A 22,575-nucleotide genomic window follows, 5' to 3' on the forward strand; every position below is an offset into this window, starting at 1 on the left:
TTTTTTTTTAACCACCTTGACAGAGAGGGGAATCTGAAATAGTGAAAAATATGAATTGCAGACAAATTAAAAATTATTGTACTTCTTAATTATATTTATTAAAAAAAGAATAATGGCAGAAGCTAATGGCAGAGCTAATGGCAGAAAAAGATTGTATCAGTGCTACTATATTAAATCATTAGGACCATAAACCTACCTGGTTTAAAATTAGTAGTATATGAGTTTAAATCCATAGAACTGATTCATTTTCTGAGTAGATGAACATACCTCTGCAACCTTTGGTTCACTAATAATTTATCATCTGCCACCACTGCCATCTCGGGTTCCTCTGTTTCCCTCTCTCATAACACTTTCTTTTATGTCTGCCCGTATCTCCAAAAGTACTGTAAGTTCTTTTCAGGGCAGGGACCTTATCTTACTCAATTGTGTTTGAATTGTATCTCCTAATAGAAACACAGTACCAAGCATACGGCTTGGTAAATAGCCTGCACTTCACAAATATTTACCTTTAACTACCCAAATTAACTCATATTCAGATTTTTCATAAATTCAAATTCTGTGAAATCCGTATTGCTAACATAAGGCTAAAATTATAACTATTAAAGAAGACCTGATAAATATTTCATTGTTTTAACTTCCATTTGAGTTTGATATTAAAAATATGTAACACTTTGATTATTTGAGAAGGAAATACACGCCTATTTATATTAATTTTGACTAGTTGAAGTCATTATTTCCTTCCCCCTATTTGCGTACAATAATTATCTCCAGCTTTACTGGAGACTTTTTATTTTTTAACCTAAGCAAGGCTACTTAATTTGCTTTCATTAATTTTGAGATTAAAGTAAGTCTTAGATTCTGAGTTTTCAATAATTGAAAAGTCAATGGTTCAGCCTCATTAATTTTGTTGAAACATTTTAGGAAGGAATAAGAAGATAAATTCCATGCAACAAATGTTAGTCTTTTGATTTGGAAGGCTAACCAAAGGAACCAAATGTGGTGATTTCTGCATAAATTTAGAAATTTCCCAAAGATTTACAGCTAAATTTTCAATAAAATTTACTTTCAATTCTTGTTCATTCTAAAACATCACTGATATAATATTAGGTCAGAGAAAAGACTGTCTTTTATAATTACACTTTTTTATTTCCTTAGGGGTAAATTTATAGGTTTGTTAGATATGCTATTTCTAATCATCTATTTATTTAAGAGTAAACATTAGATTCTGGATACATTATTGAGTCATAAATAGAGTACAAAATATACAGTTGTATGATATTGCTCCATTAATCTGTTGCACCTAAAAGGTCACTAGGTACGCTAAAAATATTACCAAAAATAGCACGAAATACTTAGTTCAGTTCTGAACCACTAAAATGCTTCATATTAAGTTTGGCTACTGGTCAGGTATAGGGTAAACTGGGCTTCTATAGCAAGTTATAAAGTTGGAAGCATTCCTGCTTCGATGGGAAAAGATATTATATATAATACAATTATTACAGAGAGTACAATAATTACCAAATTTGAAAATCAATAAAGTTTTTAAAAGTAAATTCTTCAAAAATTCCTTAAAGTAAAATTTTATATCCAGACTTAGGATTAAAACATACAAATTGAAAATGCCATAGCCAATGTACCATTTATATAGTAATACACGTTTGAGAAATGAATGAATGAATGAACACGATGGGTAGTCCACTCTAAAAAGCAAAGTACAAGTGCCTGTGATTTACAGTATGGTAATGCTAAATTGAAAAATTTTAAGACTTATTTTAAGAGAGTATTAAAAACTAAGGAAACACTGGGAGGGAAAGGTTTGCTAACTATGAAAGAAGTGGGGAAATACGCATCAATCAAAATTATGCTGTGTAAGGAAACCTATCAAGTGGTTATCTCTGGGAAGAGGCATTATGGAATTTTCTTAATTCTTTTTTTTCCCCCACTATCTAAAACACTTCCAATTTTTTACTCAAGCATAGGAAAAGAGGCAAATAAAATTGAACAGTTAAAACAGTGGCGTATTTCCTCTGGGGCTGTCCAAAAGCCATCTGAAAGATTTATCAATTATTCTGAAAATTTTAAAAGAATATCAATGCTAGATCTAATTGATAGAAGAGGATTTGAAGACCTATTTAGGTGAGACAAAGCTCCTCACTCTTTAACTCACATTCATAACACCCCCATATGTAGTGATCTGGTCACTGATCAAGTCCTCAAGTGTTAGAGAACTCACTACCCCTCTGAGATATAAGAAGTATTAATAATCCAGGAAGCTTCTTAACAGGACTGAAATTTCCACTCCTAATTCTTCTCACTGGTCAGTCTTTCTTTGTCTCAGGAGACATGGAAGAAATCTAATCATTCTTTTACAAATACTGTGGTTGAAAGCAACTCTAATACATACTCAACATCTTCTTTTCTGTCGGTTAAACATCCTCAGTTCCTTTAATCTACCATAGTTTACATGGTGTGATTTTACTTCCCTTTCCCATCCTGGCTGCAGTCCTCCAGATACAGCCTAGCCCTGGGTTTCTCCAACTTGAGCATGCATCAGAACCACCCCCAAAGGCTTATGAAAACACAGATTGCTGGGTCCTACTCCCAGAGTTCCTGATTTAGTAAGTCTTGGGTAGGTCTAAAGAATTGGCATTTTTAACAAATTTCTAGGTAGTGTTAATGCTGCTGGTCTCAAGACCACAATTTGAGAACCACGGCTCTACCCATCAATCCTTCAACACCTGAACACAGTAGTCTCCACACTGGCTGAGCCTGGGGGAGGACCTTGCCTCACTCGATCTCTGATTTGAACTCTGTGAGTGCAACCCTCAGAGGGCATGAGAGTCCCTGGTAACTACGTCATGAGTGTGCTTCATAAAGGTCACAGTCAACCAAACCCCTAGAAACCCTTTCCAATAACTGCTACTAATGATGCAAGTTTTCTTTGTATTTTACTTATGCAACTGCATTTCTGGATCCCGTGGAAAACCTTCCTTCATCTCTAATAAAGTCAATCTGGCTAGCTTTTAGAGTTGAATTGTGACTTTAAGATTGGATAAGGACTTCAAAAGAGATTCCAGGTTAGAAATACAGTGAGAAAAAGGTTCAGTAAGGGCTGCCAAATACGTTGTGTATTTTGTGCACTGCACAAAGACATGCAGTAATGGGACTGAGCAGACTTAAATACAGCCTTGGCTTTGTTCCTGGAGCACTGACCCTGGCACAAAGCAGAGGGAGGGGTGCCTATTTCAACCCACCAACACAAAAGAAATGCCTTTTTGTAATTCGGACAAAAGCACATATATGCTAGCAGTAGCCCTGGGTTTGGAGACAGTAAAGTGTAAAGCTTTTTTTGAGAACTCTTCAGGTTTTGTTAAGATATGACTGGCCTGTCCAGAGTAGATGGCTCATGTACAGCAGTGGGCATTACTATTTTGCCAAAAGAAATCTTGCATGAAGGCCTAAAATAGAAAACAGATAAAAGCAGCATCAGAGCTGTGCCCCTGCTTCGCTTCCCCCGCTTGATCATACAGGAGTCCTAAGGCTCCTTTGCAGAAACACAGGACCCTGTAGTTTGAAAACCACTACTATAGAGCAGCCACTGGGCTATAAGGCTGGGAAGGTGGACCCGACTCAGGTGTGCAGGGCACTGAATGCTGGAATAAAGAGGTAGGTTTGAGTAGGTATTTAATACAACATCATGGGGATATCCAACCTTTGTCTTTAATTAGGGATAATGACTTCCTCAAGGAAACCAAATCTTCATAATGCCAGAAAAGGCTTATCATTACACTGGACTAAAATTCTACAGATTAAACTATAGTGAAAATAATAGCAGTAAAGTGCTCATATAGTCCATTTAAATTTAGCAATCACCATTGTTTACCTTGTATGGTTCTACAGCTATTAAGTTAAACTTTTGTTTAGCATTTATAGAGTATTCTTTCATGAAGTTCAGTTCAGCATGAAGAACTGCTTTTGTAAATTTTCTATTACACTTCTTTAGACAGCGTAATGTGTTGAATACTTTGCAAAATGATAGTCAGGTGCTTATTTAAAGCTGAAAGAAACTTTCATGTTCTACGATATCATTATGTTAAGAAGAATTAAAATATTTCTTTTGAAAAAGATGTGGTCTATACATGTGGCTTAAAATTGAATAAAAACAGTTGACTCATTGGATCTCATAAAGGATCTGACAACAGACTAGAAATTTGTCCAGTTAATTATATGAGACTGGAAAGGGGGGAAAAGTTGCCATTTGTTTCTCAGAAGTATTTATTATCGAGGGATATCAACATTACTTGAATGGAATTAGAATACTTCCATGCATAAAAGGAGTTCAAGAGAGAGCCAACAGGTTCAAATGACCCTACTCTGGTCCCATGTTAGCCTCACACCACAGGTTAAGGATAACTGCTACTGAGCCTACCTGGCAGCCAAGCAAAGCTAAATATGAAATAAAACAGTTTATACAACTTTCATTCTAATAAAAGGGGGCCTTTTTATTTTGAAGTGACTTTTTTAGTAATCTTGAGAAAAAACTTTTTGAAGATGTTTACAAAAGCAATATGAACAATGAAATGATGATAAAGAACTGAAATATTTTACAATTAATTCATTTGATAAAAACAGGTTAAAGTGTGTGTTTGTGTAAAAAAGTGTGAGAATTAAGTCAAGCCTGGAAAGCTTGACTTAATTTTAAAAGAAGGCACTACATTTAACTTTCATTTAATGGGGCTTAAATTACATATATAAAAGGTGACAGGTACCTTATAGGAATCTGGCTAGAAATTATCCAGAAGTTTGCCTTGGGCAAGGTTAAGTTTACTAAGATTTAGAGAGATTAATTTTTTAAAAAAATTTTATTGGAGTATAGTTGCTTTACAATGTTGTGTTAGTTTCTGCTGTATATATTCATTTTTAAATGTTAATTGTAGTCCATGTATAAAACAAAGATTTGAATAAGTATAAGTGAAAAAGAGAGCAAAATGTTAGCGTGTATATGTAGCTGTATGAATAAGAGCCTAACAATTATCCATGCTTTCTGCTTGGATTAGAAGGGTTATGAACGTTGCTCTTTGATTGGTAGCATTCAGTGAATTAATCTGATCCATGAGGGCAGGGAGGCATCTCACAGAGTGGGTGACACAGAGGACAATTCAATATTTACTGACGAAAAATTATTCCTTGAAGATAAACTACTTTTAGAAACTGAAGCTATATATTCCAAGTTATATGTCTATAATTTTGTGGGTCATATCTACAAACTGCCTCAAACTTCTGAATTATCAAACCAAATGGAAAAAAAATGAGAAAAATGTTAAAGGTGAATGATAATGGTTAAGATTCCTAAGTTTTCAAAGAAGCATGTAGGTGGCCAAAGGACAAAGTGAGCACTCTTAGAAGGCTTTCATGATTTATCTCATACACAAATGTAAAGCAGTTGTTTAAAAAAGAAAATCTTTACCCTATGTTTAACCAAACCAAGTCGAGGAGGCAGACATTTCAGAGTACAGATCACAGTATCACCAGTAGGACTGACGGGAACAATTAATATCAGCAGATTCAACATAACTGAATTTAGTTTTTCCTGATAATTCTGACTAGTGGAGTGGATGGTTTATTAAGTCTTTTTATTTCCACTCCTCACTTGAGTTCTTTTTTAAAAACTATTAATTTTTCCTTGAAGACCAATAATTTTAGTAGATACACTGAGGCATTAAAAATCAAAACAGTAACAAAACAATAAAATGCAGATATTTCAGAAAAACATATCTATTAATGTTACAACAATATAATTTACCAAGATATTACATTTTTGAATAAAATTATGACCCTAAAGCATATTTAGTAAAAATTTTTAAACACATTATTTGAAAAAAATATTGCACTCAGAATTAGGAGAAAGTCTAAATTTGTCCCCATCACTTTTAGCCCAAACACAGAGCACTTCTGGTTCTCACCTTTTGTAACATACAGGTGTTATTTGATAATCTCTTCAGTGCCATTTCTGAATTCTACGATTCCTTGTTGCTTTTGCCATTTTTGTAATCCTTTTGCCATTAAACCAAACAATTGACAGACAAACCTATCCAACTGCTGTTTTCCCCACCCAGGGATTTTTCAGCTTGGGAGCTAGAAACCAATGAATCACTAATGCTTATTTGACAGTATCATCTTAGAAATATTTTTGCTTTCAGTGAAAAGGTTTGCTTGGTTTTTCCCTCCTACCTGAAGGAAGGAGGAAAAGGTCCTGTCCTGAGGATGGTCGGCTACTGGAGCCAGGAGGTTTTGAATGTTCGATGAGACTATGCCTTGCGGGAGGTGGGGGAGGTGGGAGGGACGGGGGGAGGGCATCAAAAGCATCTTCACCTGCATTGAAAGAAAGGTCAGTTATCAACAGCAGAACTTCGTTAATCAAAACACAGTATCAGGCAAAAATAATGATTTTCTTTTGCTGCTTTATAAACAACTTCACCTCCAGTGTTTACCCAGCAGTTCACTGACTTTGTCAATGGGAGCTGATTATTTTCTAGGAGGTGTTTGGAGAGAAACACAGACACACAAACACACGTGTGTGCATACAGACTTTTTCGATCTCTCAGCCCTTTCTATTAAAAAGCAGTATTTCAGGTTATGAAACAGCTTATTATTCACTTGTAACCTTTATAATATTAAGACATTGGAGGTCTGAACTAAATATATTACAGATCACATCATCAAAACAGAATTTTTGTGTAACAATAAGAGTTCACAGCCTCTAATTAGAAAATCACACTATGCACAAAAATTTAATGTCACAGAATAGTTTAGATTATCTTTTAAAAGTTTGCTCCACGGCATTTTAATTCATTTAAACTAATGCTCCATATATTTCATTGTCAAAATATACAGAAAATGCACCTGCAGTAGAGGAATATGATCTTTTTCTACTTACCAGATATCTCTAGGGAGAAACAGTTAAATATATCAATAGAACTACCTCTTGTGGTGGTCGCAAAGCTAGTTATTTATATTTGCATAGTTCCCAACTTTAGTAGCTGTAGAATACTGCAGTATGCTTTTATGTCTACTTGTGTTTCCCCTGCCACGTCTTACTATCCTATTCATATTTTCCCTCATCTTGATTCTTTAAAAAATAAAATTTCAGTGTATGTATTTTTGTAAGCACTCACAAATACTTTGTGAATGAAACAGGGTATAAATACCTACATCTTCTAGTAATAAAAATTCTCATGGATTTAAATACATTGACTTAAATATAAAGGTATATTTAAATATAAATGGTTTCACCACTCATCCAGCTTGCCTTGCAAAAAGTATTCAAAATTTTTTCTCTAATGATCATCAATATTTTTCTAATGTAAAATATATGAAGGTATAGGAGAGAGAAAGAAAGAGCTTTGTTATCATTCCAACCTTCAGCTATTTCCTACATTATCTCATTTATTCAAATCCTTTATCAGCCCCTAAATGTCAGGCACCATGCTAGGCACATGGGTAATGTGAAGATCAAAATCATAAGTCCTCGACCCCGAGGAGCTTGGATTCCACAATGAGACCTAAGAAAAGTTCACAGAAGACTCACAGGTGAATAGGTCCCAGAGGGAGAGAGAGATGCATTGTAAGAGGGAAGAGGAATGCAGAAAGTGGCATTCAGCAAGGTATTACCAAGAACAGGAAGGCCTGGGATATCAGGGCCTCAAAAACATTTATTCATCAAATACAGGAATGGTGTCTACTAGGCGGAGTGAATAGCATAAATAAAATATGAGATGTACATGAAGAGCCAAAGGAAGGATGAGTTAAAAACGTTGGAACATTTATCTGCGTTGTCCAATATGGTAGTAACTATCCACATATAGCTATTTAGTTTAAATTTAAATTAACTAAAATTCAGTTCTACAGTCACACATATAGATCTTTTATGTCACCACATAAAGTTCTATTGGACAGTGCTGATCTAGTCATAAAGACTTGGGTAATAGGTCAAAAACAGCATACAGGAAGAAGTGGAAGAGAAAAAGACTATAGGTAAAGAAGGAAGTTGGGAGGTGCTTGTAATCCACGTAGGTGAGAGTAAAGCACTGAACTGAATGTCTTGCTCCTGCAAGACATTCAACTGTATAACTGGAAACACCAGTTTATGGGAAAAAAAAAATGGAGAGGTTCATTTCTAGTAGCCTAATGATTCAGATAAGCTTATAAATGAACCTTCATTATACATTATTTTATGCTATGTTGACTCATTATTGTGAAGCCTTAACTTGTGAAGGTTTCTTAATTGTCCTCCTCTAAAAATAGGGTGCGAAGCTTCCTACCTAGAATTAATGAAATAAACAAACACCTGCACCGGCCAATTTTAACATAAATACACACCTGTGTGTACCTTCACACATGTACACATACACACACATTAAGTGTACTTCATGGTAAAATTTGAAACAAAGAAACTGAGATTCTTTGGATGTGTTCTAGTTGCAGTGATTATAAGACAGAATTTATTTTCAGCTCTCTACAATAAAATATATCATTTCCCATAATGTAATTAGCTAAGTGGAAGTGGGTCATTTTATATTGAAAGAAAAAGGAAGTACGCATTCATTAAGAATTACACTTAAAGAAAACCTCAGCTGAATACTCCAAATCTACTAGAACACAAGCACCTGGGGGAATGAACAATGCCCTCATAAGATTTTGTAGACTGCGTTTAGTACATGAAGAGACAACTTGATAAATCCCTAACTGATGCAGCTATTTACACCACTGCTTCAGTCATCTAAATGGAATAATGGTCACATGAACCGAGAGCCACTATCACCTGGAGATTCCATTCGAATTCAGACAGATTCATAACCTAGTGAGTCTACATTGCACTGAACTAAGAATTCTGATAATTCAGATATAAATTGGAAGAGGTGGCAGGGAGGCTTGCTTGAAATTGTTTGAAAGGTTTCGACCTAATGGAGGGATGAGAAGATCATAATCAGAGGGCGTCCTGTTGAGTGAAGAACCATGCTTTGGATTGTCCCGAGTTGGAGGCCTGGCAGGTGGTAATGGCACTGGATCAGAGGCTGAATCAAAAACATCTCCTAGAGGATAACACAAAATCTTAATGTATTTTCAGTACAACAATGGCATGGAATTTTGCCTTTAAATTCTGACCATTAAGACATAGACTACAAAGAGAATATGTCTTATACATACCCTTTAAATATATGCCTAACTCAGGGATGTTTGATTTCTTCATCTCTGAAGACGTACCGTGTGTTCCATTCAATATGCAGTGACCGTTATCACAAGACCTAAAGCAGAAATCAAAGGACAAAAATCATAAGGATAATTACTTTCCATTTAAAAGTCATTTGGGGGTGGGGAGATGATGGGAACTAGCAACGCTGCTCATGTAATAAAGTTAGGATATAAATATAATTAATTTCCTTTTCTAGAGAAAGTAAAGTAATATTATCTAGATACTTGAATACTTTTACAAAGCAAAAGTAAATATTCCATGGAAGACAAAGGTTTTTTTTCTTTTTTTAAGTGAAACTAAGAATCACAAGGGCCACAAAATTGCTGATACCCTAAACACACCTGTGGAATTAACATATCATTTTGGAAGATTTCAATATTACCTTATCAAGGTTTTGAAGAAGAAAATGTAATATGCAGGCAAAAAATATGTAAAAGTCCTAATGACATCATTACTGGTTAATGGTACTTAACAGTATATTTTTATTTCTGTAAGTTAAGCTTTCCTTATTATAAACTAGAGCCTGTCAAGGAAGGAGAATTATTAAATATTCAGAAAGTCCATTAAAATTCAGATAGGCATATTCAAAGACCTAGAGTCTGGAGTATAATTTCACCACTGCCATGAACAAAACTGGCACTTCTGACAACTGTAGAGAAATGACTTTAGCAAAGGCCTTGGGTACACAACAAATATTTTAATCTGGGTGTCCGTAAAAGGATAATACTAAAAAAAGTGGGTTTTTTTTTTTTTTTTTTTTTTTTTTTTTTTTTTGCGGTACGCGGGCATTTCCCGTTGAGGAGCACAGGCTCCGGACGCGCAGGCTCAGCGGCCATGGCTCACGGGCTCAGCCACTCCGCGGCATGTGGGATTTTCCCAGACCGGGGCACGAACCCGCGTCCCCTGCATCGGCAGGTGGACTCTCAACCACTGCGCCACCAGGGAAGCCCTAAAAAAAGTGTTTTTATTGTTGGTATTAATGCTTTCGAATCATACTATGAATGTAATGCACAAATCCGGGGCACAGGAAGAGAAGGCACGGAGCGTATTTTGTCTTCAGAATATAGCTGTGTAGCAACTGACTATCTGCTCACCAAGTTACTGTGCTCACAAAGAGCTATAGAAGGCAGAGTTTATATTTTACTTTCCCCTGATTTACTCTGAATTCTTGGGGCAAAGTAAAAGTACATACATAATGGAGGAGATACTGGACATCTGAATAGTTACTGCAAAGTGCTTCATCTGAAATTCATTTCCATTCTCTCTGGTGGCCACATCTCTTTAAGGGGCCAGAGATGGTTCATTTAAAAATAGTTATCATGTATTGAATTTTCATAGTAATGATGGATTTTTACTGAAATGGAATTATTCATCTAGGAATAATATGGTTTATGAATCTATGAATAATATGGTTTAACTTTTTCCATATACTGACAATTTAGTTCTCCTGATGTTCCAAAGAGAGGAAAAACACAGAAGGAAAGGATGTGTCTAAGTTTAAAGAGTGCTTTGTAGAGGACCTAAGAAGATACTTCATCCATTGACTTTCAAGAACAAATTAGAAGATTCACTCCAATTAAGATTAGGGATTATCAACATTTATTACTTCTCTGTAACTGTAGAAAGATGGTAATGGTGGTCATAAATCAAATTTATTTTCAGGATTTGGGAGGCCTGCCACCAAAAATCTCATCCAGTATGATGTGACAGTTAAAATTTAAAGTATTAAAATTATACCACTCGCTTATCCAGTGGTGAAAAACAATGAGAGCCCAAGGAGACCAAAAAGCTCATCTTATTTCAGTTTTTTAAAATTACTACACATTTGTAAGAGCCAAGGGAACTGAAAATTGTAAGAATTTATACTTGATGTAAAGGAATAACTTTTTTCTCTAATAACAATAGTAGGCATTTGGTTCTTCTAACGTAACAAATTATTATCTCTCAGTTATTTCTCTGTCTTCTCAATGTTACCAACAAATGTCCTAAAGACCAGCAATCAGCAAAGAAAGGTTTGGTTCTTGCTTTGAAATATGAAGCCCTGGACAGCAAAGTGTTAATAACCATGGTTAATAATTCTGCATACTGTTGATAATTCTAATCTTGTAACTCACTAAGGCAGATCTCTGGTTTAAATGGAGTTTTGCTTCTCTTTTCCAAGTACTGCAATACAATACTTGAAGAAAGGCATTAAAACATTTTTTAGACTTTTCATCTGAAAAGAAAGGAACACTCCACTCATAAAATGCTTTCTGTTGATTGACTTGACCTCAAAAGGAAATGGCACACTAAGTAAAGATGACATAGATGACTGAAGTGTTAAATAGCTCTCCTATTCCTCAGTCAGTAAAGAGATACTGAAAGGCAAGAAGGCTGGGCCACCAGCAGTAGCTGAGCCCTCTTCTGTATGTGCCAAGCAGAGCTCCAGGGATGTAATTAGACAAAGAAAACTGGAGCTCAGAAAATAAGTCTGAAACTGAGATTTGACTTACTGAGTACTTCATATATGTCAATTAGATTTAAAAAAACAAAAATAATATTAGATTATGATTTACTAATTCAATTATATAAACACAGAATTGTCCTTCTACTTAAAGACAAACTAATGTTTCAATACACAACACCCATTTTCAATAACTCCTATACCTCCATGGGTCTGCCACTTCAAAGACCAAGGATGTCTCCATAACAGTGAGAATAAACTGACAAGAAGAAAACAGAACACAATTCCTCACATTCTTGTTTGATCCAAGGAAAAGTAAAATAGTACCTGATAAAAATAGCTAAGGGAAATAATTTTTTTCAATTCTTCGAGATCTGAAAATCAATATAGATTATACTAGTCCTTACTTCATGAAGAACAATTCTAAGGAAGGTTGGTATAATACCTTATTTTCTAAGCACTAATTTTTCTTCATGAGCTATGTGCTTAGAACTGATAAAATGCATTGAAAATAGCTTACTGAAAATTCATGAATTAATCACCACTATATGTAACCTACAGCAAAGTTTTACTAAGGTACAATTTGTTTTTTGGGGAGAGGGGCAACAAATTATTCCATTAGACTTACCAGTCAACTAATTTAGTCAAAGGACTTCCTAGTTAATAGAAATCTACATCTTTTCATTTTCTCTGAAAGGCCATGGAGAAAAATAGTATTATAGGTAGAGGAGGCTTTGAGCAAGAAATCAAGGGTTTTTATTAAACAGATGTGATTCAGTTGTTTAAAAACAAATGCCATAAGTGATAATGCTTACTGCAGACGTGAGGTGATGATAAATGGCCCATATTCTTACCTAGGAGGAGGTTTTACATTATGACAATGAGATGGTTGTGAATTCAGGGAAACAGGATGGGATGAAGGAATCTTGTATTCATCGTCATCTTCCTCTACTGGGTCTCTTGTTTTCTCTGAAAGGGAATTTGCTAATGGACCAGTACACCTACCAGAGGGAAAAAAAAAAAATCCAGTCTAGTTTTAGCATAATAATTCAGGACAGGCAAGTCTGATGTGACATATTCAAATCAAAGAAACTACTTTGTCACTTGTGTTCATTTTTCAATTACAGGGTAACATCAGAAGGGCTGTTCTTATACTAAATACAAATTAAAAGGACTTTTAAAACTCTTGATGAAATAAGAGTTTTCATACTTATAATTTTAAAATGGCACAATAAGAGAAGCTAGTAACCTGTCAAATAAAATAAAAAGGTCCTGGAGTTGTAAGTGAATGCATAAAATTATTTACACCAAAGCTATCAAAATATTAACATTTTGTTCCTATTTAACTTAAATTGGTAAATTAAGATGATACATATGCAAGGTTATTTTATATATTAATGAAGTATTTATAGAAAGTTCAACTGTCTCTTATGAATATAACTTATAGTTGAAAAAATCCAGTTAAGTGAAACAATTCTTTCTTCTGTGAAGTTACAATTCAGATAGTTGTTGTTGGGACAAAAATTAACAAAGATCTAAAAATGACTGGAACAATCAGAAGTAGATAATAAGAGAACTTTATAAGTCTTTAAGGTAGAGGCCATTATTTTTATGGCTTAAATTCCCTGGCTAAGTAAAAAAGAATGCAAATATGTAAAACAATTACCGAATATCAAAAGAAATTCCCAAGCATTTTACTCATCCATTGAGTAAACAGACAAAGCCAATTAATAACAAAACGACAAAAACGTACTTTTTTTTTTAACAGTTGTTGCTAATGGAGTTTATCCTAAGCTGATGCCACTGAGAAACACCAAAGTAGAAACACACAAACCTACCCTAACCAACTTTAGGACAACCAACCTGTTTGCAGGACACTGGAGGTACATATGGATCCAAACCTTTTTTTAAATCATGAACCTCAAGACAAATCTGTTTCGTTAATTTTTTTTTTTTTTTTTTAATATTTGTGACTGCAATTTTGAAGCACCTTCTGTAGAGGGAGCAAGAGGCCTTTGGTATATGAACCATCAAGACTGAAAAAACTTTTTCATTTTTATTTCTCCTAACTAGTTCGAATGAAAAGAACTTTAAGGGCTTTTCTCTGTGCCCACTGCAAGAAGACATTTTGAAAAACCTAAAGGTTTTCAAATTTCAACTATATATCTGAGTCTCTAGGAAGTTCAGAGATGAAAGAAAAAATCTCTCCTAAGATTTTTCAAGTGTGTTTTTATCTGTCTTTGAAGACTTTTTTCAATACCGATTTTTGAATTCTTGTTTGTTTGAATGACCTTGGAATTCAAATGACAGTTTATGGTGAAATGAAAGCACAACGATACAGTGACAGGAAGTCCACTATCACCACCCAGAGCACAAGCTAATAACCTTATTAATAACTTAAGGGTTACACCTACCATGGTGTAACCTTGGAAGATGTACATCCCAAATGAAGGCCAGTGAGTACACGGACTGCAAAATGGTGATTTGATGGGAATTACAGCAGGGATTTCAAACATTACCTTTTCATAAATTCTTATAAACATGGATATAAATTTAGCTAACTCAAGGGCCAGAGTGGGTTCTGTTAGCAAAAGAAATGAGAAAAATACACATCTTTTCTATGTCCTACTATATTGTCATGTACAAGGAATTTTTTTTCCTTTGCAATTTAAGCATATACTGTATAAAAGAAAAAGACTTACTGACCAAATATTCAACAACCACATCAATGTCAGGAATGTTCTATCTGCCTGTTGCAGCTTAGTTCCAAAGATGTAAGAGTTTTCAAAGAAGCACTGCACTATGACACAAGAATGGGTGATTTGTGAAACCACATTTGTTCTGGCTGATTCTATATTTTATCTTCAATGATAAAGAATTTAATCAGGGTAGCTTCCCCCTACTCTTTAGCTTTGCTGCAAATCAACAGATGGAGTATCCTGAAGAAAATGAAAAGCAAAGCTTATCTAATATTTTATGGAATTATAGGGGCTTACTGCTAAAACTTACTAGTCGCAGGTAATTAGCTTAAATGGATTTTAGTGAATTATACTAGAAGTGAAGAAAGGCTTCGAGTGGCATTTGTTGCCTATCTAAATCTGAAAAAAAAAAAAAGCCTAGATATCTTATCACCATTTTAATACAGTTCTAAAGAGTCATATTTTATCTTATTATATTTTAAAGCAAACTTTTTATATTAGTATAATATTCTAGTTAAAAATAAGCCAATTTATAAGAATCTCATTCCAGTGCACTTTATTCAATATTATATAAATTTTTATACAAAATTGATCTTATTCAATTCTGAAGGGAAAAATAAAAGCAATTTCTATCACGTAAAAAAGGGAATGTAAACTATGAACTTTGGGTGGTTATGTATAAATGTAGGTTCATCATTTTTAACAAATGTACCACTATGGTGGAGGATGGTGAAAATGAGGAAAGCTAGGCATGTGTGGGAGCCAGGGGTATATGGGAAATATCTGTACCTTCTCCTCAATATTGCTATGAATCTAAAATGGCTCTAAAAAAAAAAGTCTTAATAAAAAAATAATAAGGAAGGTACAAATAGATGAAGAATTTGTATATAAAATAGCAAAAGGGAAAACTCAATTTATGTAAATAATTACATTATTTGTAATTACATGCGGGATTTTTTTTTCCCCTTCACAAACTCATTCAAAAAGTAGGTTCAGTTTTACTTGCAACTAGATAAGTGGTAAAAACAGAGAATTTTCATTAGCAATCATGTATGTTTAATTTTGGTAGTGGAGAAAATATCTCACGGGACATAGGAAAATGTTCAGTCATTGATTTAGCTCATGGGAAATTTTTAGGATACCAGAGGAATAAAATAGATCAATTTTATTTGGCTGGTTCCACGTTAAAACTGCCAAGTAAACCATCCCACCATTTACACCAGTACTTCATTCCCTTTATATTATCATCAGACATTCACAGAGTGTTCTGCACTGCGGCTGTCATTCCTGAATGAATACACTGGTAATGCACAAGGACACATAGTCTTAAAGATACACAGCCATCCTCCCCACAGCCTTCGCCTCTTGTTAAATTCAATGTGTGTTATTTAAACTTTAATGAGGAATACATCCACTATCTGCATGTGCACACTTGAAACAAACCAAGAATATATTTTCTAATGCTCTTCTTAGTTAGTGATTTTTGCATTTTGAAGATGAAGGCTCACAGATACAATCCTCTACAGCCTTCTACATTCCTGGTGTGAGAGGCATATCAGAGGGGTGACCTTCTGCATATCCCACTGGCTTTTCCTACATAACATACCTCAAACATTACCCTTACCAAGTACTTTTCTTTCCTTCATTTGAGCAATTCCTGATACCTTGATTAGTTCAACTTTTCCAGAAATAAAGCAAAGTAGAAATATCCATCTTTACTGTCTATAGATGAACCTCCTGTGACATCCCAGAAAACAGTAATTTTCTTTGAACTTTAATCTTTTATATGTATTTGGTAAGTGTTCATACATTGACATTGTGTTTTCTATATATTCATCTATGTCTTTCTTCTATTTCTGTCTAACTGCAAAATGCTTAAGGGCAGACCCTGAGTCAACCAAGGCCTGGCATGGTGTGTGTCCCACGGAGCACTCACAGCTTTTAGACAAAAAGAACAAGAGGCTATTAGAGAAATACATGACCAAACTGATACGGGAAAGAAAATCATTTTTAGGATACTTTCATAATGTAGAAGAATATTTAAAATATATTATGTTGCTTGCCTTCTACATGTAAAATCTTATTTAATAATCTCTGAAAGCAAGGCTTTGAAAAATATCTTTTATTAAAACTGAATCTTCAGAGCCTGCCATATACATTAGTCCATATTTCTTGTACTAACTATCCTAACAGGCAAAACACCCAACTTCGAGAAATCATAGCCCAGAGAAGTGGTAACAAAATCTAGCTGTATTTGAAATGAGGATTGCCCGTGTGCCACCTGTAAGCCATTTCCCCAGCATCTCAAGAGTGGGTTTTATAAATATACATACTAATTTTGAGGATTCTTTCATGACATCCAGAAGAATCAGTGTGGTATATTATTAGGCTGAATATAAGCTTTAATTTTAAGTTTTCACTTATAGTTTAAGTATAGTTTATACTTTAAGTATAGTTTTCACTGACTTGTTTTTAAGCTGGAGAAATAAATTTGAGGTTAATTTTTAAGTTAACTTATTCAAGGGCAATATTCATTTCTAACACTTTTAGGGGACTGCTTTAGAAATCAAAAAGATAGATGTTGAGGAAACTTTTTTTTTTGAGAATCTAATTTTCCAATACATGTTGAACATTAAAGACTTCACGGTGATATTAAATGTGGCAGTACTTATAATCGCCAATAACTGGACACAACCCAAATGTCCCTTAGCAGAGGGATGGATAAACAAACCATAGTGTGTTTTACAATGGAATACATACTCTGAGCAATAAAAAAGGAACAAACTATTGATACTCTTGACAACCTGGATGAATCTCAAATTCATTGTGCTAATAGAAAGAACCCAAACTCAAAAGGCTCTATACTATATGATTCTATTTATATGACCTTTGGGAAAAAGCAAAATTATATAACACAAATCAGATTGATAATTTCCAAGGGTTTAGGGTAAAGTTGACACAGGCCTGGGGGGTGTTTTTGGAGTAAAGGAACTGTTTTCTATCTTGACAGTGGTATTGAATACATGACTGTGCGTTTACCAAAACTCATAAAACTGTACATTAATAAAGCAGGGTGAATTTTACTATATGAAAATTATGCTTTAATTTAACAACTGGAAAATTTTCATTTTAAGGTTGAAAATTCATTTTAACTCATTTAAGATACTGCAGATTAGCATCTTTCACAAACAAATATGCTTAATATCCCTAGTGGCCTTCAAATAACTTATCTAATTCTATTTGAGCCTACAGAGAAATGTGGACAGAAACAAGGAATGCTTGAATATGGTGGAATATGTCAAGATGCTCTCACTTAATATGAAAATAGAATCTCATTCTAACCCTATGCATTTTCGATGAACAGATCAATATGTTCATGGAGAAGTGGAGAATATATAGCAAATTATGCCTCTATGGGACAAAAAAGAGACAGTATAAGGAACATAATTTAGATTGCATATTTAAATAGAATCCAATGGCTCACAATTCTGTGTAAGGCTACCTAATTATTTGTGATCATAAATCAGTTGTATGGTAAATTACAAGTAACAGATTTGTCAGACTACTGGGATTAGTGTTAATATCAGTATTCATCTTAGATTTTAGTCAGAGAAAATGAAAGATTAGTGGAATTAGTTGCATTCCCACACCCAGATTATAGCCATCTGCCAAATGCCATTTTCCCACAAATGATGAGAGAGGGATTCTATCTGAATTTAGAAATTATAATACTAAAATAAAAAGGAGAAAAATAATACCCATAGTATTTATTTTGTACCCTTGCCACACACTATTTCTCTTTCTGTTGAGACTAGTTTAAAATGATATGCTTGCAGCCCTCAATTCTTGTCATCAGTGTGTCAACAAGCAGGTTCTAGGGATTTACCACAAGACATTAGAAAACCTACGTTAGGATGGTCAAGCTGCTTCATGGGAGATTTGAACAAAACTTATAAATCAATAAGAATATGCAGAAAAAATAAAGTCTGAGTTTCAAATACTGAGTCACATCAATAGGTCAAAACCAAATGCACAAACATTTCTACACGATACACAATGAGAGAAGAATGCCATAGTGATCATAATGAATAAATTGAAAAGATGGACCCATCCCACACTATCCCATACACATCATGGCAACTGTAACTTACAAAGGACTGCCATCTTCAATATTAGTTCACCTTTCTATCTACCCAAGGTAAAACAAGTAAAACTAGTGCAACATCTTGACAAATCTTGAAAATATTTTAAGGTATTTGAATGAAAGCTGGTTCAAAAATTAACAAAAGAGCATCACTGTTCATTCACTAGGGTTAAGAAAAGAGTAGCTCTTAATTACAGCTTGATCTTCCATTTAAAGTTCTCTACCATATTTTCTTTAAATCAATGAAATTAATTTCTTATCATTGAACATAAACAGGATTAATGTAAAACTGAAGTGTGTATTGTCTATACAAACCCTCAGGTGAACAATAACAGAACATGTTACCCTGCTCTTTTGCCATTAAGCATAAACAATGAAGCCCGGTATGCACAGTATATAAGATGAAAATTTTCCATCAAGCTTCTTTCTCTTAAGTTTTTAAAAATTACAATGTGATGTTTGCTTTAATAGCTCCTGTGGCATACTGCTTTTATCTCTCCTTTCTGTTTTTCACTCCCCAGTCAAAAACAAAGCAAAACAAAACAAAACTTCCTTTCTCCCATGAATTTGACCACCATTTCAGTCAAACTGGTCTAGTTTTGTCTTTTGCACTTTTCTATCTACAGACCATTTTGGCCACTATTTATTTAAAAACAACCACTCTCACATACACGCGGGCACAGATGCTGATGCTGTTTGGTGGTGTGGACCTCTTAGATCACTCACTGGAAGGTGGCAGTAGTTGAGGCTGCATTCACAAATCCACATTTCTAGTTTGTTTTAGATTATGATAATAGATAACGTTTATTATAATTTTTACCACACAGAAATGTTCTAAATACGTTTTCTACAATATCAACATTTCAGGGGTAAATGATATAGTTTTATAAGGTGATATTTTCATATATAAGTTCCTATATTAGAAAAAAACTTCTAGGATTACACTTATATGTCTAAGAGTATAACAAATCTAATTAAATTTGGGCACTGGTCATGTAGAAATCATTTTATCAGCTTTAGATAGTACCTACTGAAGTATTTACTTGAATATAATATAAAGGTGAAAGCTTAGATGGTATGTCCGACTGTCCCCTCAACATCACTATTCGGATGTGTGTGTAATCGGCACCGAAACCCAACAGATCCTTAAGTCTTAATTTTGCCACCCCTGCCCCCTTCCCACGCCTGCCCTTCTCCAACTTCCCTCCCTCTGGTAAATGGCACCAACCCATTCACCCAGTTTCGTTAAGCAAAAACCTATATAAAAATCAATCATCCCTATTTATTGTACCTCACAGACATCTGATTTATTAACTGGTACTGTTGGATCAAAATACAACCCAAAGTGGACTGTGTAACTCCATCACCATCACCCCAAAGCCCTGACCATCTCTTACTGGTTCACCACATCAGACGACTATACTCTCCATTGGTCTCACTTCAGCTGTCCTAAAGACAATTCATGTAGCAGCCAGTGACCCTCTTTAAAAACACAAACCAGCATCATGTCATCATGTTGATCAAAACCTTCAGTGGCTCCTAAAACTAACCAAACCAAAGTTCTTATCATGGCCTTAAAGGCAATATATGATTTAGCTCCTATATACCTTATTCAACCCCAGCCCTACTGTCCCTCTAGCTGTTCTCCAGATAAGCCAAAGGGATTCACTTGCCTCACTGTCTAGCTTTTATGCTCTTCACCTAGGCAGTCTCATGGCTTGCTCCCTTCTTTCAAGTTTCTGTTCAATATTACCTTTCCTAATGACCTCATCTGAAGTATAAACCTCCCTATCACTGAGTATCCCTTTCCCTGCTTTACTTTTCCTTCTAGCACTTACCACTACCTGACAATATACTATGGTTATTTGTTTACTTGCTGTTCTCCTTAACTAGAGCACAAATTCCAGTGAGGATGGGATTTTATCTTGTTCACTCTGACTCTCCAGTCAGTACGCAGCTGAATGAAATTAGGCAAAACCTGGATACTCTATTCACTGAGCTTAAACTATTAGCACCTTATCTGTTTAGAAAAAATCTATAACAACGATCAACACCACCACCTCCAACAACAAAACACTCTTTTTACAAAAATATTAAGTAATATTGATTCACATGTATTTGAAAGTTTAATATGTCAAAAGTACAAAAGGTCCATTTCTAAAAGACAAGGAACAAGAAAAATATTCTTCTAAAAAATGACATTCCTCTGCATTCCAGAACATTATCTTACCTGAAGTAATTATTCCATTATTAGAGTAATTCCTTTGCTTATTGGCCAACATCTTGTGTTAAGTAAAGTAAGTATTTTTAACTGTTTCAGGTTTCATTTAATTTTGAAAAATCAAATTATTTCAAGATAAAAATAATTTAGTGAAAATTGACACTACAATAAAAATAATCCACATAGATTTTTTCATTCTTCCCCTAAAAAAATTATGATTACCCATATTTCAAGCTTTTAAGAATTTATATTTATAGCTAAGTGTCAATCATCTTAAGTAGAAACCATTTAGGAAAAAAAATAAGTAAACCTTATGCACTAGTACAGTTTCAGCTTACTTTTATGACAGAATATGCTTTCAAAATAAATTCTATATTCTTCTAGGTCTCCAGATAAATTACACAATAAAAGTCATATAATTGCAGTCATACTGTTTTACAAGAAAGAAAACACTATCAGAGAGTAGCCTCTTCCACCAATTTAATGGGAATCAGAGTAACATCAAATAATTTAACAATTATACTTCAGTAAATATTAATAACAACACAGTATAGCTTTAAAGGTAAATATTAGCTTTGACATTACTGAATTCAACACTGGGGCTCTCAACATTTGTGAGAACTATCAAAGTCTATGATGGGTAGCAATCTGTTATTTTGCTTTGGCCTAATTTTGAAACATGTACTAAGACGCTGACACGGAAACAATACACTTGAACGTCCAACATCCCTATTTCCCTGAGTGACATTTTGCTAAGACCTGTATTCTATGCCTCTCCAGAGCTGAAGATCTATTCTCATTGTACTCTGGTTATACACTCTAATGAAGGTGAAGTAGACAAAACAAAAAAACAAACAAAAAACCCAGAGCAGTAATCCAAGTTATACTGGCTTCAAAAATGGGATGCAACCAACCAATTATAAATGAGCATTCAAGTTGCCAAGTATTCATATGTAATTAATACTACAAATGAGTACCCCTTAAAAAAACATTGCATGGAACCTAAAAGGTTGAAGCTCAAGAGAATTTTAGAGATCATTTAAGATAAACAGATCCCTTCATTTATCAGATGGAGAAAGTGAGGCCCAGAGAAGTTACCTTGTTCAAAGACAGACAAATATTAATACCGGAGTCATGTCTGGGACCAAGTCTGATTTTATTTTAATGGCCACTTCAGAATTCCATCTGGTTCCATGATAAATATAGTACAGCATAAATGATTAAGAAAAATGCTTATTAAAATATTAAGTGACAAAGGAGAGCATGAAATTATCTCTACAATGTAATCTAAATCATGTAAAAAAAAAAAAAGGCTAAAAAGAAAAAAAAGTCAGAATGTTAAAACTCTGGGGAAAAACTGGACAGCTACATGTAAAAGAATGGAATCAGAACACTCCCTAACACCATGCACAAAAATAAACTCAAAATGGATTAGAGACCTAAATGTAAGACCAGACACTATAAAACTCTTGGAGGAAAACATAGGAAGAAAACTCTGACATAAGTCACAGCAAGATCTTTTTTGATCCACCTCCTAGAGTAATGGAAATAAAAACAAAAATAAACACATGGGACCTAATGAAACTTCAAAGCTTTTGCACAGCAAAGGAAACCATAAACAAGATGAAAAGACAACCCTCAGAATGGGAGAAAATATTTGCAAACGAATCAACGGACAAAGGATTAATCTCCAGAATATATAAACAGATCATGCATCTCAATATTAATAAAACAAACAACCCAATCCAAAAATGGGCAGAAGACCTAAACAGACATTTCTCCAAAGAAGACATACAGATGGCCAAGAAGCACATG

General features: G+C 34.3%; 1 protein-coding gene across 4 annotated transcripts in view; it reads right to left on the reverse strand.

Annotated features, from left to right (window-relative positions):
- Positions 1–22,575, reverse strand: part of CBLB (Cbl proto-oncogene B) — a 410,825-nt gene that overhangs the window by 24,875 nt on the left and 363,375 nt on the right. For 3 of the 4 annotated variants that reach the window (XM_060298032.1, XM_030861086.2, XM_060298034.2), the window contains 4 exons: positions 12,551–12,697; positions 9,208–9,305; positions 8,961–9,092; positions 6,232–6,372 (listed from right to left, as the gene is read on the reverse strand). In XM_060298032.1, coding sequence (XP_060154015.1) covers positions 6,232–6,372; positions 8,961–9,092; positions 9,208–9,305; positions 12,551–12,697 — 518 coding nt within the window. The remainder of the gene's footprint in view (positions 1–6,231; positions 6,373–8,960; positions 9,093–9,207; positions 9,306–12,550; positions 12,698–22,575) is intronic. The other variant, XM_060298033.1, reaches the window with a different exon arrangement.

This window comes from Globicephala melas, chromosome 4 (assembly GCF_963455315.2).
Source record: "Globicephala melas chromosome 4, mGloMel1.2, whole genome shotgun sequence".
In the NCBI taxonomy this organism is placed as follows: Eukaryota; Metazoa; Chordata; class Mammalia; order Artiodactyla; family Delphinidae; genus Globicephala; species Globicephala melas.